The sequence below is a fragment of the Puma concolor genome, chromosome B3 (genome assembly GCF_028749965.1).
Source record: "Puma concolor isolate L17-30 chromosome B3, mPumCon1.1.hap2, whole genome shotgun sequence".
In the NCBI taxonomy this organism is placed as follows: Eukaryota; Metazoa; Chordata; class Mammalia; order Carnivora; family Felidae; genus Puma; species Puma concolor.
The window spans coordinates 28,508,984-28,526,580 of NC_141672.1; the positions used below are offsets into that span (position 1 = coordinate 28,508,984).

At 57.2% G+C, this 17,597-nt stretch overlaps 1 protein-coding gene across 1 annotated transcript; it reads left to right on the top strand.

The window, feature by feature from the left end:
• The first annotated feature begins 442 nt into the window (after positions 1-442).
• RPS6KL1 (ribosomal protein S6 kinase like 1) lies at positions 443-17,538 on the top strand. Its single transcript, XM_086709255.1, has 11 exons — positions 443-575; positions 1,952-2,239; positions 4,393-4,517; positions 5,508-5,600; positions 11,878-11,925; positions 12,308-12,440; positions 13,039-13,647; positions 14,058-14,147; positions 14,314-14,396; positions 15,728-15,823; positions 16,111-17,538. Exons 2-11 carry the CDS (start codon positions 1,975-1,977, stop codon positions 16,219-16,221), a joined length of 1,653 nt encoding a protein of 550 aa, XP_086565381.1. The 5' UTR covers positions 443-575; positions 1,952-1,974; the 3' UTR covers positions 16,222-17,538.
• The last annotated feature ends 59 nt before the right edge of the window (positions 17,539-17,597 follow it).

Consider the following 17,597-nt stretch of genomic DNA (forward strand, 5'->3'; position numbering starts at 1 on the left):
ACCTGTGTCCCTCCCTAGACTGTAAATCCCTTGAAAACGAGAGCAGAGACTGACTATGCCAGCGCTGCATCTCAGCATCCCTTTCCTCCCGCATAGTAGTGGCTCAATACAAAAGTATCCAATAGTTGAATGAATGAAATCAGGAGAAAAGTCCCGGAAGTGGCATGCGCGTTTTCTAGCCCCCCTAGAGTTCCGAAGCAGGCCCTCCCACAACCCTGGGTGATTAGGAACCCCCTCCCCCGCAACACTCTCTTAAATCGCCTCCCCGCCCCCCCCCCCCCCCCCCCCCCCCCCGTCCCCCATCTTCACTCCCTCTCCCAGCGCCCCTCTTCACCAGACACTGGGGCTTTAAGAGCCGGCAGAAACGGAGCCAGGTGCTGATTGGTGGTTTATTCTAACACGCTAGAGGATGAGCTCATCTGCAGCCAATGGCCAGGCTGCACCCGGCCAGACCCCTGCACCTGGCTGGAGGGCGCTAGGCGGCCACGGGTGGTTCACGGTCGCCCGCCGGAGTGAAGGGGCGGTGGCGGCAGGGCTGGGTCTGGCCGCGCGGACCGAGCTCCTGGCTCGGGCAGGTACGGGGTTTGTCCGGCTCCTCCTCCATCCCCCGGGCCTCCAGGCGACGGTGTCCCCTCCTCTCACTCCCCCGGCCCGCTTTCCTCTGCCCGACCGCGCGGCGCGGCGCATCTTGCGCGCCGGGACTCGCAGGCTGGGCGCGCCGCTTCCCTTGTCCAGGCGCGGCCCCGTATCCCTGCCCCGCAGGACAGAGCCCGGCAGGGTGGCCCCCTGAGGCCGGGGCCCGACTCGAGCAGCCCAGCCCATCGGCCTCGGTACCCCCGAAGACAGGCCTCAGGGCTGTATGTTCTCGGTGGCAGGGCGGAGCAAGGAGAGTGCGGCTTCCCTCCCTCCTTCTCTCCACCGCCCCCCTTCCCCCCCCCCCCCCCCCCCCCCCCCCCGGGGCTGTGACCTGGCCTTGGTTCAGGCCCCGCTGGCTTGAGGATGTGGGTTTCCCTCCCCGCCCCACTCCCCGTCCTGCTCTGTTCCCTCATTCTACAGAGGCACAAGTGGCCTAGACTTGGAAGTGCAGGCCCTGCCCTTCCCAATGGGCCCTGAGAGAGCACAGGTGCTGCTGCGCTGCAGTAGGGGGCAGAGGCATCCCTGCTGGCTTCTCTCTGAGCCCTTTCCTTTCCTGAAGCCACTGCTCCTATCCCTTTGGCCACTCGTGTCACACACTGCTCAGGGAGGAGCTGCTGTCAGGTACTTGGAGGCCACGTGGCCTCCCTGGCCTACTCAGAGCCTGGAGGACAGGGCCACCCCCTCCCTAGGGCTGGGTTGACCCTATCCTCCTTCCTCTAACTTCATCCAGAATCTGCCACTCAGTCATTTCATTGGCCCACAGGCTTTAAGGCCAGGCCTTGTGCCTAACTCTGTGTGTGTGTAGGTGGGGAGTTTTCATTTGGCTGACCTTGGCACCAAAGAAAATAAATGAAGCAGGGGCCATTTATTCTGTTCAGAGAAGTGCCACCACCGAACCCTGAAGGATAAATGAGATTCCTGTAGGCGGAGTGTGAGCAGGAGAACAGGCAGGATGGAGGGAACAGTGTGAGGAACAGCCTCCGTGTGTGGCCATCGTATGTTTACCATGTAGTAGATGCTAGTTTGTCTGTGGAGACAACTCTGAGGGCAACTCTGGATCACAAATGCCCTCAGTTCTCTCAGTCCTCAAAAAATATCTGCTGATCTGAATTTGAATGGAAAGGAAGAGCCCTGAGCAGGTTATTATTCTATTATTATTACCATTTACAAAAGGTCTGGCTCCGTAGAGGGATGTTACCCACATCAGCTCTGATCCCTCCAGCCCTTAATCTCCCAATTTTCAGTGGAGGAAATCAGGAGGCAGATGGGGTGTTGTTCCCAGCTGGGGCCTCCCTAAAGCATCTGTTTATTTCAGGTCACCGCTGCAGGACAACAGCCATGAGCCTGGTGGCCTGCGAGTGCCCTCCTGGCCCAGGCCTGGAGCCTGAGCCTTGCTCCCGCGCACGGTCCCAGGCCCGTGTGTACCTGGAGCAGATTCGCAGCCTGGTGGCTCCTGGGGCCCCGGACGTGACCAAACGTGACTACCTGGTAGATGCAGCCACGCAGATCCGACTGGCCCTGGAGCGTGATGTCAGCGAGGACTATGAGGCCGCCTTCAACCACTACCAGAACGGCGTGGACGTCCTGCTGCGAGGCGTGCACGGTGAGGGCTGGGCTGGGCAGGGACGAGGGCCAGTGGGGAAGGGCCAGCTTAGGGCTTGCCCCGACCTCTGTCCATCTGTGCTGAGTGAACAGGGCTCTAGGCTGGCCCTGCTGGGAAGGACAGTATTTTTTTTTTAATTTTTTTTAATGTTTATTTATTTTTGAGAGAGAGAGAGACAGAGCATGAACGGGGGAGGGGCAGAGAGAGAGGGAGACACAGAATTGGAAGCAGGCTCCAGGCTCCGAGCCATCAGCCCAGAGCCCGCCGCGGGGCTCGAACTCACGGACCACGAGATCGTGACCTGAGCCGAAGTCGGACGCTTAACCGACTGAGCCACCCAGGTGCCCCAAGGGAAGGCCAGTATTAACAGCTGGCATTTATTGAGCAGTTCCTATACCAGACACTGGTCTAAGGGCTTTACCTGTATTAATTCATTTGAGCCTCACGGTAACAGAAATTACTATATATGTTGTTGTAGTTCCAAGTATATAGGAACTATTTTTTTTATTAATTAAAAAATATTTTTTAAAGTTTTGGGGCACCTGGGTGGCTCAGTTGGCTAAGCGGCTGACTTCAGCTCAGGTTATGATCTCACGGTTCGTGGGTTTGAGCCCCGAGTCAAGCTCTGTGCTGACAACTCGTGGCCTGGAGCCTGCTTCGAATTCTGAGTCTCCCTCTCTCTCTGTCCCTCCCCTGCTCATGCTCTGTCTCTCTCTGTCTCAAAAATAAATAAACATTAAAAAAGAAAAACTTAGAAATTTTTTTTAAGGTTTGTTTTGTTTTGTTTTTTGAGAAAGTGAGTTGAGGAGGGGCAGAGAGAGAGAGAGAGAGAGAGAATCCCAAGCAGGTTCTGCACTGTCAGCGCAGAGCCCAATGCAGGGCTCCAACTCAGGAACCATGAGATCATGACCTGAGCCAAAATCAAGGGTCGGATGCTTAACCGGCACCCATATAGGAACTATTTTTATTCCTATTTTCTTTTTTTTTAATTTTTTTAAAATGTTTACTTATTTTTGAGACAGAGAGAGACAGAGCATGAACAGGGGAGGGTCAGAGAGAGAGGGAGACACAGAATCCGAAGCAGGCTCCAGGCTCTGAGCTGTCAGCGCAGAGCCTGACGCGGGGCTCAAACTCACAGACCGCGAGATCATGACCTGAGCCAAAGTCTGAAGCTCAACCGACCCAGCCACCCAGGCGCCCTCTTTCCTATTTTCCAGTTGAGAAAACTGAGGCATCAGGCAGTGAAATAACTTGCCTAAGGTTCCATAGCTATCAAGTGGCAAGCTGAGGTTTGAAGAGTCTGGGCTCCAGAGGCTGGGTGCTTGACCCAGCGCCTGTCCCTGGAGTAGTGTCGGGCTCCTGCCCTCTGGGGGAGGAGGATACATATGACAATTAATAATTATGATCTCAGGTGGGAAGAGCAATGAGGAGGAAGTGAGGGGAGGGAAGAGAGAAATTGAGGCCAGGCTGGGCTAGCATAGGGTATTTTCTAGAAGTCAAAACTTTAATCTGAGCACTGAAGAACAGTAGGTATATTGTCCAGCCGAACCCAGGTGGTGCTCCAGAGAGAGAGAGCAGCCTGTTTGGGGCGAAGTGAGGCATTTTCAAGCCGGGGGGAGAGGGTGGCCCTGTGGCCAGGTTGAGATCCCTGAGCGTGGTCAGGCTGGGGGTGGGAGTCGGGCCCTGCTTCAGGCTTCCTACCCCGCCCCCTGCCAAAGAGACCCCCAGTTCCTGAGCTTCAGACTGCCCAGTGAATTAGTTTGTCCTCCAATCCCAGTCCCCACTCTGGCCTTTTCACACTGGGCACCAGAGGTGACAGAGGGACGTTCTCTGGGAGCTTCTGTCTCCTTTCTCTGAAAACGGATGCGGAAATCCCCAGTCTGTTCTTTCCCGGGGTGTGACAGCAGCCAGCAAGGTGGTGGGTGCCAACTGTGAAGTGCAGTAGGCTGAGGGTGACCACGGTTCCCAGCCTCTCCCCCCATCTTCCGCTCCCCACCTGCCCGTCTCCCACCCGGACGAGGGCTGGGGAACAGTCTGCGGCCGGCCTCCCAAGTAGGCACTCTGTCCTGTGGAGGGCAGGGGGTGGGCAGAGGGAGCCAGAACCCCAGCCCTCCAAGGCCGGGGTGGGTCCCGGTGACCCCATTGTCCCACAGTCGACCCCAATAAGGAGCGACGCGAGGCTGTGAAGCTGAAAATTACCAAGTATCTGCGGCGGGCCGAGGAGATCTTCAACTGCCACCTGCAGAGGACTCTGGGAGGAGGAGCAAGCCCTGGCACGGTGAGGGGGACTGCTCCCCAAAGGCCTGAGGGCCCTGGAGGGAGAGAGCTGAGCCACGCCCCCAGCCCCCCCAGGCCAGGGCCAGATGGCTGTCACCTCACATCCCGGGCTGCAGGGCAGGGCAGGTGGCTGTGCGAGCCAGGTTCTCCCCAAGCTTCCTCTGTCTCCCACACACTCCTAGCTCCCTTCAAACGCTTAGTGAATCATCTCCAGGCCAGTCTCACCCCCACACGGGGTAAACACACACACACACACACACACACACACACACACACACACACACTCTCTCTCTCTCTCTCTCTCTCTCTCAAAGTCTCCCACATCTGTTTGAGCTTGAACTGAGCTCTGTTTGAGCTGCAGTGAGTGCAGCTGACCCTTGAACGAAACAGGTTTGAACTGCGTGGGTCCACTTATATACTTGGATTTTCTTCGATAAATACACTGCAGTATTTATAATTACATTGTAAATGGATACATTAAATGTAAATACATGTAAATACATTAAATGTATACATTGTAAATGTATACATTAAATACATTGTAAATGTATTTACTCTTCTGCGTCTTATTCCGCGGCTTTTCCCCGGCGCAGGTGCCTGGGCCGCATGCCTTGGTCCTCGAGGCGTGTTCCCTGAGACCCACACGGTCCCAGGCTTTCTCCCCCTCCCTGGGGGCGCCTGCCTCCTATGGATGGGGCTTCCTTCCTACACAGGGTTTCTGAAGCCTGAGAACCCCCTGGGTCTTGGAGGAGGGCTGCCTGGGGGCCGAGTGTCGAGGATGGGGTGACCACCCTGGGCAGGTGTGGGCCTCTGCCAGTCGGGGCCGGCTTCTCCGCTCCCTGTGAGGTGGGGGGGGGGGGCTGCTTGTACCCTGGTTCTGCCCCTTGTGCCCGCGCCTCTGTCCTGGCAGCTGGAGGAGGGCCTGGTGAGAAGGCAGTGCCTGACGGGGGCTGGGCCCTGAGGCTGTGTGGTCTGTCTCCCTCCTCCGCAGGGTTTCAGCAGCCTGAGGCTCCGGCCCATCCGCACACTGAGCTCTGCCCTGGAGCAGCTGAGGGGCTGCAGGGTGGTCGGGGTCATCGAGAAGGTGAGTGAGCGGACAGCCACAGTGGGGTGCTGCGGGTGGGGAGAAGGCGGTGTATGCAGATGGGGGTGGTGGGTGGGGAGAGAGAGCAGCTACCCCCACTCTTCCAGAAGGGGCCCGAAAGGGGTCAGAGGGTCCGAGGGGAGGAGAGCAGCTGTGTCCAGTGGTTCCCCACCCTTCTCCCACCCCGGCACACATCAGTCAGGTCCTGGAGAGAAAATTGGGAACAGAAGAGGCAGACAGTCCCTTTTCCACAGCCCTTGGCTCAGACTGAAAGCCACACCCTCAGAGATTCAAGACAGAAGCCCCAGGACAAGCAGCCGGCAGGGAGCTCTCCCAGCATGCACAGCCCTGCTCACTCCCCTTCCTCCTCACTCTGCGCCCCAGGCCGAGGCCAGGGTCTCCCCACCAGGGGTAGCTGAGGGGTTCCTGTGGTGGATGCACTCCAATCCAGAAGCCTGCCCTGCAGAGGGTCCCAGCTCCCAGAGGGGCCTCGGCAGCTCTGCCCTTTCCCTCCTGGAACCCACCCCCCCACCCTTGTGCTGACCCCATCTGAGGCCCTTTGCCTTAATTGGGGGCCAGGTAGGAAGGTAGGAGCTGACATCCCAGCCTGTACGCGGGACAGTCATTAGAGTGGGGGACTCGGAAGGACAGACAGTGGGGTCACATGAGATCTGAACCAATATTCAACTGCCCTCTGCCCGACCCAGGCAACACCTGAGTAGTTGCTAAAGGGCTGCGTTCTCAACACCACCAACACCTGAGTAGTTGCTAAAGGGCTTCGTTCTCAAGTTCTCAACACCACGGTTCATCAGAATCACCTGAGAAGCTTCCTGAAAAGAGATGCCTGGGCCCCACCCTCAGCCTATTGAGTCAGTACTCCAGGGTTGAGCCCAGGAATCTGGAGTTGAAATACTCCTCTGGGGATTTGGGGATTTTGCCGGGCCTGGGAGCCCACAAAGGACATCTGCTCAGTGCACGGCATGGCCACAGCGAACCCCTTCCCCTCCCGTTGGTTTCGTCATGTGTAAGTGGGGTAAGATTCCAGCCCTCAAGGGGGCATGTGGGAACTAAAATGAAATAATTTTTGGGAAAGGCCTGGCACACACTAAAATTTTTGATACGTGTTTGATGGCTGTAAATGCTAGTGACAAGAGCGAGGGGGATGGGGCGTGCAGGCTTCCCGTCCCCCAGCCGTCCCCCAGCTGCTCCTCCCAGGTCCCTGGAACAGGCCCCAGTCTGTCAGCCAAGGCCCGGCCAGCTTCCATATGACTTCCCTCCAACAGCACTAGCCTGTGTGGCCCCAGCCAAGCACAGCCGCTCCCACAGAGGGGCTGGGAGGTGACTGCCACCACCTTTTCCCCCTGTGGGATCATACTGAACTACAGGTGTTGTGGACAGAGGGGTTCCAGGTCAAACAAGTTTGGGTTACAGTGAGTTAAAGTTACATGACTTTGTTGTGTTTTTTTTGTTTGTTTGTTTGTTTTTGTTTTTTTGTGTTTAATTTTAGGAGTTTGCAGAGCTTTTAGGATGCTATTGTATATACCATGAGTTTCCAAGAAGGAGGTCTATGATAAAATTTCCCGAATTTGTTTAACCCCCGGACACGCATATGCAAAGCATTTTCAGAATCCAGTGTTCTGAGGCCCGTGTCTGGGTGGATGGAAAGCACAAATTAAGGCCAAGCCCAACCATTCTGCCTTGAGGCTGAGTTTCTTTCCTTTTTTTACCCTTTCTTGGGCACCTGGCTTACCTACTCCACCTCCCTCCTGAGATCCTGCTTCCTTTCCCGGTTTCATTTCCAAGTCAGGAACACCATCTTCCCCAAATTAGGAGAGATGTTAGGGCCACTGGGCCCAGGTCCCTGCAGCCGGGCCCGGATGTGCTATCAGTGCGTTCCATTCTGCAACGCTGCCCAGGCACATCCGGGCGGGAGGGCAGCGCGGGCCAGCAGTCCACAGAGCCAGGGGGTGGCAAAGGGCTTGCTCACGAAGCCTGGAGGGCCAGTTGTTGGGTTAACTGGGCTGGGGGTCCCTAGGGACCCCTGGGGAATAAAGAGGTACTGGCAGGGGTAGAGGGTTTGCTGGGAACGTCTAGGCAGGTGGGTCAGGGACTAGATAGGCCTCTGACGAGAATACCTGGGGGTTTGCTCTCAGGGAGCACGGGAGGCCTGAGAGACCTCACCACACAATTGCTGAGCCTCCTCTAGGAGCCAGGGATGGGGAAGAAAAAGAAGGCCATCCAAGTCACTTCTTGTTTTTTTGGCCCGAACACAGGGGTGTTTTTTAGAGTTATCATTACTTACCAACATTTAAAAATTGGCAGGTTTCGTATAGAAGTCCAGATTTCCTGCTTCTCCTGCAAAATTGGAAGATTTGGAAACGCTGGCTCACAATCTCACGTGGCAGCCAGGAGTGGTGGGGGAGGCTGCCTGTGTTTGTTTGTTTGTTTTGTTTTGAGAGAGAGGAAGGACCCGTGAATGAGTGGGAGAGGAGGGAGAGGGAGAGAGAATCTTAAGCAGGCTCCACGCCACCCTTCACGGAGCCCCATCTCACAACCGTGAGGTCATGACCTGAGCCGAAATCAAGAGTCAGACGCTTAAGCGGCTGAGCCACCCAGGTGCCCCAGGGGCTGCCTCTTTGGGACACCAGTCCCCTGGTTTGCTCCTGTCCCTGCTCTGTCCCCTTGGTTCACAGGCCAGCCCCTGTGGGCCTTGGAGTTTGAGAATCTGCTTGAAACTTTTGCCCCATGAGAGATTCTTCCTGGGATTTTGATACTTTGGGCATTTTGAAAGGAAGGGTTAATGTGTTTCACCAGAGCTTTAATTGTTCCAGGTCCCAAGAACTCCGTGGGTATCCTGGAAAAAAAAAAATTCTCTTTATAGAAAGGTGAAAAGGGCACCCAGAACTGCCCTCCACCTTCCAAATAACAATAGTCGCCTGACATTAATTAGTACGGCACGTTCTTATTTGCAAAACTGTTGCATTAAACCCCTTCAGTCACCCTGGGGGGAAAAAGCACTATACTGGACAGCCTCATACAGTAGTCCTTAGCCACATAACACTATTTAAGTTAAAATTAAATATTCTCCTTCTTATTCATACCAACCACAACTCAAGGGCTTGATAGCCTTACATATGTTCACTGGTTTCTGTATTGGGCAGTGCAGATATATATTTCCTTCACGTTCCATTGGACGGTGCTGCCTTTTAATAATTGTCTTACAGGGGCACCTGGGTGGCTCAGTAGGTTAAGCGTCCGACTTCGACTCAGGCCATGACCTCACAGCTCGTGAGTTCGAGCCCCACGTTGGGCCCCCTGCTATCAGCACAGAGTCCACTTCAGATCCTCTGTCTCCTCTCTCTGCCCCTCCCCAGCTCATTCTGTTTCTCTCTCAAAGTAAATAAATAAACTTAAAATAGTTGTCTTGCAATTACGAGAATGAAACAGAGGCTCGTAGAAGTCGAGCGACTAGTGCTCTGGTCCCCCTATAGCCCTGAGCACAAGAGGAAGGGGGTGTTTTTGTTTGCTGGCTTTAATGGGAAAATGCCCCTGCTACTTTTGAGCTATTTTATTTCATTTTATTATTTTTTTTAAGTTGTTAATGTTTTTATTTATTTTTGAGACAGAGAGAGACAGAGCATGAGCAGGGGAGGGGCAGAGAGAGGGGGAGACACAGAATCCGAAGCAGGCTCCAGGCTTTGAACCGTCAGCACAGAGCCCGACGTGGGGCTCGAACTCATGAGCCGTGAGATCATGACCTGAGCCAAAGTCGGACGCTTAACCGACTGAGCCACCCAGGCGCCCCTGAGCTATTTTAAACTAAGGCAGTATATGTATATATTCCTCATCATCCTGCCTAGCTCCGAGATAATTGCTATTAATATTTCGGACTAATTCTTTCTAGATCAGTAGGTGTGTGTGTGTGTGCACGTGTGTAATACATACATACATATATACGAGGGGCAGAGGGTAAGAGAGAGCGAAGCCCAAGTAGGCTCCGTGCTTGGCACAGAGCCTGATGCAGGGCTCAATCCCACGGCCCTGGGATCATGATCTGAGCCAAAGTCAAGAGTTGGACTCTCAACCGACTGAGCCCCCTAGGCGCCCCTGATCAAGTTTTCTATCTGGCTTCCCCAGCCTTCACTGCTGCCTTTTTGGACTCTGTGTGAGAGGACCTTAGCCAGGACAAGGTGGTAGGGAATCCCACTTGGCAAGGGACGGTGGGGAATTATCCAGGGTGTCAGTACTTGTGGGAAACTCGATTCTCTAAATGACCCCAGAGTTTTCTTGCTTGCTTTTTCAAACACTGCACCAATTTGGTTAAGGAGCTGGGGCCAGGCTGGGTTCCACCTCTGGCTGTTGGAGGAGAGACCTCTGGTGGTCAGAAAGCGTGTGTCACTGCTGCCTCAGGAAGGGCACTGATGATGGGGGAGCTGAGGCCCAGAGGGGAGGGCAGGTGCCATGGTCATCTGGCTGTGCCCCATTGCAGTTAAGTCTCTGGGGCTCTGGGATCAGCCCTGCCTGCATTCAAATCCTGGCTCTACTACTGTTTAGCGGTGGGACTATAGGTAACAAAACCTCTCTGAACCTCAACTTGTTCATCAATAAACTGGGTCACTAATAACGCTGACCTGGTAGGACTGTGGGAATAAAACTAAATAACCTATAGAAAGCCCTTAGCACAGAAGAAGTGCTCTATAGCCAGCGTGGGGTTTCCCTACAACCTTATCAGTGACAATTACTACAGATTATTGAGGGCACGTTATGCTTGAGTCGTCCCGCTGACAAAAGGAGGTACTTCTGAGGTTCAGCGAGGCAGGGTGATGTGGCAAATGTGCTAACTGGCATTCTCCTGGCTTTATGTTCACAGAGGGCCTTTCTATTTACGGCTTCGACCCACCAGGGATGAGGGAAGGCGGGCATTTGTAATTCCCGTTTGGTAGATGAGAAAATCAGTGTAGTTGCCCAGGATCTAAACCCACCCAGTCCTAGGCTGCGGCCTTTGTGACTGCCCAGTGGCCTGGCCTTCCTCGGGGTGGGGCTGGGGGACGCCCACCTGCCACCAGGGGGAGTGGCTGCCGGGCGCAGACAGCAAGGAGTCACAGCATCTGGGTGCCGGTCCTACTTCCCTGTGCCTGTCATCTGGCTGTGTCTTCTGCCTTCCTGCCCCTACATGCTTCCTGCTGTCTCCTCCGGCTGGGGCCCACTCCTGCCCATCCCAGAAATGAGTCAAGGGCCCAGCTCCAAACAAGACCCTGACCCAACAATTGGCATAGTACTGCCTAGACCAAAAGCAACAGAAGGAGAGGGCTGCTCTCCAAAGATAGCCTCCAGGGAAGGCTATCTTGAAGTTTCAAGGCTATTTTTTTTTTTTTTTTGAGGGGAGTAGATTTTTAACAGTTTTTTTAATGTCTATTTATTTTTGAGAGAGAAAGCACGTGTGCCTGTACGCGGGGGAGGGGCCGAGAGAGAGGACGGAAGATCCCCAGCAGGCTCAGCGCTGATAGCAGAGAGCCAGACGTGGGGCTCGAACTCCCGAACCGCGAGATCATTACGCTGGCCGCTTAACCGACTGAGCCACCCAGGCGCCCCGAGAAAGACTGTTTTTAAAAAGGGGACTGGGGGCAGGTGGGGGAAGGGACCCAAAGGAGCATGCCAAATCTGTGTGCCCCCCCCCCCCCAGGTCCGGCTTGGCTCATGGGTGACCTTGGGCTATGTTCTCGACCTCAGCTGTTTCACCTGTAAAATAAGAGATCAGAAGAGGTGACTGGCTCTGAGGTCCTGCCCCGCTGTGACACCCTCAAGCCCTGCAGGACGGATCACTCCCTGTGCACGTGGGGGGTGCTTAGCATCCCCCTGCGCTGCGTAGGACTCTGGGCACACAGAGCCGGGCAGCGTGTGCTCCCTGCCCTCACATTGCGCACAGCCCAGTGGGGAGACAGGAAATTAGACCCTGTTGATAGAGCTCCCTGAGGGTGGGCCCGGAGAGCTCTGGAGAGGAGATCCGGGGACCCGTGCCTGACCCGAGGGCTGGCCCCTGGAGGAGGTGGCAGGTGCGTTGATGCCACAGGAAACAAAGGTGGAAAAGCAGGACAGGACTGATGTCAGCTTGGGGGTGGGGGCGTGGCCAGGAGCACACCCCACCACAAAAACCTGCCTTCCCTGTCTGCCCTAGAGTGAGTCAGCCTTGGTGGAGGCACCTGGGGGGCTGGGGCTCGGGCCACGGAGCCCCAGGAACTACCACGTGCCTTGACCGGTGCCTCCTGGACTTTGGCAGGTGCAGCTGGTCCAGGACCCAGTGACTGGAGGGACCTTCGTGGTAAAGGCAGGTGCTCCTTTGGCCCCTGCTGTTCGGTATTCCCCTTGGGACTTCCTCACCTACCCTCTGGGGAGCCGCCTACCCAGAACCTGTATCTGAGGACCAGGCTCCCTCCAAATCTACAAGCTGCTTGTTCTGTCCCTGAACACGGCCCCCGCCTTCCAGACAAACACACATACTGCCCCATCCTTGTTCCGGAGGGTGGAGGGCCTGGATTCCATGGTGGAGAGAGAGAGGGGTGAGGGCCGGGTCAGGAACTGGGGGGAGGCAGCTGCTACTCAGGGTGGCTCCTATCCCTTACGTGTTTGCCCCTGAAGCCAGGCTAGGATGTCCCCTAGCTGAGCACCCTCTGGTCTGTCCCTCGCCGACCTGCCTGCTCTCTCCCCAGAGCCTGTCCAGGTGTCCCGTGGCGAACCGGGAGCGGCTGACCATCATCCCGCACGGTGTGCCCTACATGACTAAGCTGCTTCGGTACTTTGTGAGCGAGGATTCCATCTTCCTGCACCTGGAGCATGTGCAAGGTGAGGGGGCCTGAGGGGTCCCCGTCAGCTCCCCGGGCCTTCGGCATGGCCTCTTTATCCCCTTAAAACGCCAAGCACGAGGAGGGGGCGCCAAGCACCAGACGTGTGGCATGGACCACGGGTCCCAGCCTTCCCCGGGGGGAGGATGGCAGGATCAGGTTGTGGTGGGTCTGTGCGTGGTGCCGGGGGGACAGGGGATGGCTTGAGGAGGTCACATCCTGGGCGGGGAGAGGGCACTTATGCAGATGTCCCCTTTTGTCACCATTTCCTCCAGTCTTGGCCTCTTTTCATTTTTCTAGTCTGCGCCCATTCCTTTGGAGTGGCCACGTGGGAGGGTGGTCACTGAAGCTATAAGGACAGCAGTTGGTTCACAGAGCAGATATTTTTGGGTCACCTATTGCCGTGATGATTTTTTTTAATAAGGGACCCATCCTTGGGTCATGGCATATAGTATAGCAGAGGGCATTCTGGGCAGCGGTGAGCGTGTGGAAGGCAGAGGGTTCATGCTGGATGCGGGGGGAGGCAGGAGTTGGGGACCTGGTGTCCACGCTCTTCTTCTCCCCTGTCCCCATGCTCGCTGCTCCTCTGCACGGCCCAGGAGGCACACTCTGGTCCCACTTGCTCTCCAAGGAGCACCCCCAACAGTCTGGGCTCAAGTCTGGCTCCGGCCCCGAGAGGATGAAGGCTTCGCTCAACTCGCCCCTCAGCCTCCAGACCCCAGCACTGCTCCCCCTGGGACCCGCCCGCCTGCAGGACAGAATCCTGCTGGAGCCTCCGCGGACTTCTCAGAGCCTCCCCCAAGCCAGGGGGGCCCCAGCCATCGATCCCCAGAGAGAGGCTGCAGGTAGCCCTTCAGCCAGGACCCAAACTTTCTGTCCCCCAGACCTTCTGAGGGCCCCAAGTGGCCGCCTGCACCTCCAAGCCAGACGGGGACCCGGCCGCAGCTCGGATGCGAGGCCCTCGTGGGGGCTCCCTTGGGTTCATCAGGGAGCTGTCCGGGTGCTGGGGGCCTGCAGCCGAGGCAAAAGTCCGAGCCACCCCTTAGCAGACGGGGCCCACCCCGGGTTCAGCAGGGGCGCCTGGCACGTGAACGAAGAGCAGGTGAGGCAGTGGGCCGCGGAGACACTGGTGGCGCTGGAGGCGCTGCACGAGCAAGGGGTGCTGTGCCGAGATCTCAATCCCCGGAACCTGCTTCTGGACCAGACAGGTAGGTGCCCGGCCTGGGGAGGAGGGGACCTACCCCGCCTCTCAGAGGGGGCCCCCGGAGCCTCCAGACAGAGAAGGGGAGTTCGCCAAAGTCGAGGGGACCTCAGAGGTTATCTGCTTCCTCTGCCTCCCCCTGGCCTTTTCACACAGGATTCTGACCCGGTCTGGTTGGCCGATGTTGAGCCTGGGAAACGAGCCCTCCCCCAACCCAGACTCCGGGGCAGCAGCTCCCAGGTTGTCTCTGGGCCTTCTGGGGCCAAGCCCTAGGGAGTCTCCGCCCAGGGCAGCCCCTGGCTCCTGCTTTGTGACTGGTGGGGGAAGCCCCGGAGTCCCCTCCCCGATGCCAACTGCTCAATGATGACTAACCACAATTTTTGTCCACCGTTATTCCTACGTGCACTGGACGAGAAGGTCACATCCGGCTCACGTATTTTGGCCAGTGGTCGGAGGTAGAGCCCCACTGCTGCAGGGAGGCTTTGGACAATCTCTACAGTGCGCCAGGCAAGAAGGGAGAGAGGGGCCGGGGGCCCTAGATCTCGGGTGCCTGTGCGGGTTGAGCCGGGGTGGCTGAGGATGAGAGGGAAGGGGCCGTGTCCGGGTAGGACGAGCCGAGCGGGGACCGGCCCTTCAGGGTGAGGCTGGGACATGTGTGTTCTTATCCCCACAGAGGTGGGTGGGATTTCTGAGCCGACGGAAGCCTGTGACTGGTGGAGCTTTGGGTCTCTGCTGTATGAACTGCTGACTGGAACTGTGAGTAGCTACGCAGGGTGGGGAACCCTGGTGGGTGTCACTGAGTGCAGGACGGGCTGGGCTTGGTCCAACGGGCCCTTATTGGGGTGGAGGCCACCTGGTTCTCTAAGACCTGGCCCTTGGGCCGATGTCCTGCCCCCACAGGCCACGAGAGACCTAGGAAGTCACTCCCACCCAGGTCACAGACACACTGAGCACCCCTGCCACGCTAGTGGCTAGAAATAGTGAGACTGTCAACTTAGGTACATGCGGGTTGAGTTGGGATGGCCAGGGAAGGTTTCTGGAGAACGCCTGGGTGTAGGTCTGGAGGGAGAATAGGATCGGGCCCAACTCTTCTTTCCTGGAGGGCTGCTGAATCATCCCCCGAGCTTCTCTGTTCCCCGCGGCCCATTCCCCCCACTTGCACCCTTCTGAGCTGTAACCCCCAGATCTTGGCTGAAGGACAGGAGAGCGGGCCCGCTTCGTCCAGGCCAGCAGCTGTCCTGTCCAGCCTGGGTCAGCCAGAGGCTCCAAGATCCCCCCACCCCCCTGCAGGCGTCTTTGCTCAGGATGGCAGCCTCTGCCCTCCCCGACGAGCTCAGCATCCCACTGGGGCTGGTTAGGGCAGGCAGCAAGGGAGCAGCCAGACCGCGGTTTGAGCAGGGAATGACAGGAGCGAATGGAGTGTGGCCTGAGGTCCATCCTGGTGCCCTCTTTTGTCCCACAGCCAGGGCCTCTGACTGTCCTGGCTGCAGGTATCCCCAGAGTGGGGTGGTCTCTGCCTCCCGATGCTTCTCTAGCCCAGGGCCCCTGGCCTTCCTCCTGGTTGCTTCTTGCAGCAATTTCTGACCCCTGAAAGACCGCTCCGCTCTCCAGAGCTGCACCGTTCTGGAACGCAGAGAGGTCCTGCCTCGGCCCTGACGGCAGCATACCATGGCCGGCTCTGGAGATCTTCCTTCTGTAAGGGGACCGGTTCCAGTGCCATTCCTGATAGAGTGCCTACCCTGAAGGCAACCCAGGATTGAGAACTTCTGGCAAGCTTGGTGCCAGAAGGAGCTGGGTTCAAACCCTGAATCCAGCAGAAAAGTCCCTTCACCTCCCTGAGCCTGCTCCTTGTCTTTACAATGAGGATTCTAGTACTTACTTTGAAGGTTGCTGTAGAAATCGTGCAGAAGGGATGTCCGGCATCTTCCGCAGCCTGGCACTGGGTAGCTCTAAAGCAGAAGGCGACCACTATCATCCCCATCCCCGTGGGACATGACCCAGGGGAAAGAAAAATCCTGGCTGCCACCGGGATGTATAGACGTTCCTGGGGTCGTCTACTCAGAGCGCCCCTCCCTGTGTCTTCCCAGGCACTGTCACAGAGCCACCCCTCGGGAATCCAGCCCCATACCCAGCTCCAGCTGCCTGAGTGGCTCAGTCGCCCAGCGGCCTCTTTGCTGACTGAGGTGAGCCACAGCCAGCCTAGAGGAGGTAGCTTCCTGGCCCCAGGGTGGGTGCTGGGAGGGCAGAGTCCTGGCATGAACGGTGGGTGTCTGATGTGGGTGCAGGAGGGTGATTGGGGACAACAAATTGGCGTTTGCTGGTGGCCAGACACCGCTAGTGTCCCCAGGGTACCACTGGGGGTTCCGTGGGCCGGGCAGCTGGGAGTGGTGACTGACCACCTCACCCCGGCTGAGGTCAACCCATGCCTCAGCGACAAGGGTCTGCCAAGCCCGCTGGGCTTTCTCCGCAGCTGCTGCAGTTTGATCCTGCACAGCGCCTGGGCGCTGGAGGAGGTGGCGTCAACAGGCTCAAGGCCCACCCCTTCTTCAGTACTACCCAGTGGAGCAAACTGGTGGGGTAAGAGGGGCAGAGCGGGCCACAGAAGCTGCTGGACTGGTCTGGATCGCCTCCCTTTGCCTGTCACCTGGAGCTGGCTCACATAATCAGCGGCCCCCGGGCAAAGAAGACAGGGCGGCTGCTTTTCCTGCACAAGCCCCTCTTGGGCACCAGAAGTGACCATCGCCACTGCCCAGATGGGCCTGGGCGTCCCCCCGGCCAGCCCCAGAGACCCTTTCTGGTCATTACTGAAGGGGAAGGACAGGGAGCTCTCACCCCATCAGGCAGATCGGACCCCTCCACCCCTCCACCGTCCAGCCTTCGGCAGACACCTGTACCTTGACTGCAGACCTGCAAAGGGGGTCTCCTGCCGCGTTAGCTCGGAGCCCCCGATCCGCTGCCGAACTGACCGCAAAGTCTTGGGACTATCTGCCCTGTGCCCCGCTTGGGACGCCTCTGGAGACTCGGGATACTGGCTCGGTGGACCCAAGCCAGGGCTGCCCTGCCTGGTCATCTTAGGTGTGCAACTAGTGGGCCTCTTGCCCCCTCCCAGGCTATTCCTGCAGGGCGTGGGGAGGCTGGGGAAGCAGGGAGAAGCCTGTAGTGGGCATGGAGTGAGGTGGGGGACAGAATGATCTGTGATTCTAGACTTTGCAGAACAGAAGGAAGGCGGGAGAGGAAAATAAGGATAAGCGTAATAAAAGGGAGGAATGCACAGCTCTGCCACTTAAGGGTAATTCTGAAAGCAGAACAGAGCTCCCTACCCTAGCAAGCCTGCCCGTGTGCAAAAGGGAACGGACTCTGTGGGTCTGAGCGGGGGTCACAGTGCAGCTGCCAGGCTGAAGCCACTACCACACATTGTACCCGTCAGGATTCCCTTCTTGGGCACTTGTCCTGTTTCCCAGTTTGCATTTTCATTGAGGGTCCGCTCAAGTCACCGCTCCGTGACTTCATCCCCTCTTGAGGTGAGAAACGACAAAACACACGGATTGTCTGCGCTTTTAGCCAGAGGCACAATGTTTCTGGTCCCTGAAGAGCTGGCGTGAGTAGTTACCCCAAAGACTATCGCCTCCCCAGGTTTGGGGGCCCTCTTACTCTTCTCCGGGTTCTTCCTGTTACTGGGGTGTGGCACCCAAGACGGAAATTTCCACTAGACCTCTGCCCCCAACTCCTTCCTTCCAGTGTGTCTGACACCACCAGGTGGCGCCCTGACACTTCTGCAGTCTGGCTGTAAAGGTCCAACCTTCACTCTAGAGGTGGGGATGCCAGGGAGGGCAGCCTGTTTGTGCTTTCCCTGGGCCTTGCCCATACCTCCCCCTGCAATAAAGCCTGCTGGTACCCATGGTGTCCTCGCCTCCTGAACGCAACGAGAGCAGCCCTGCCATAAGGAGAGATTGGAAG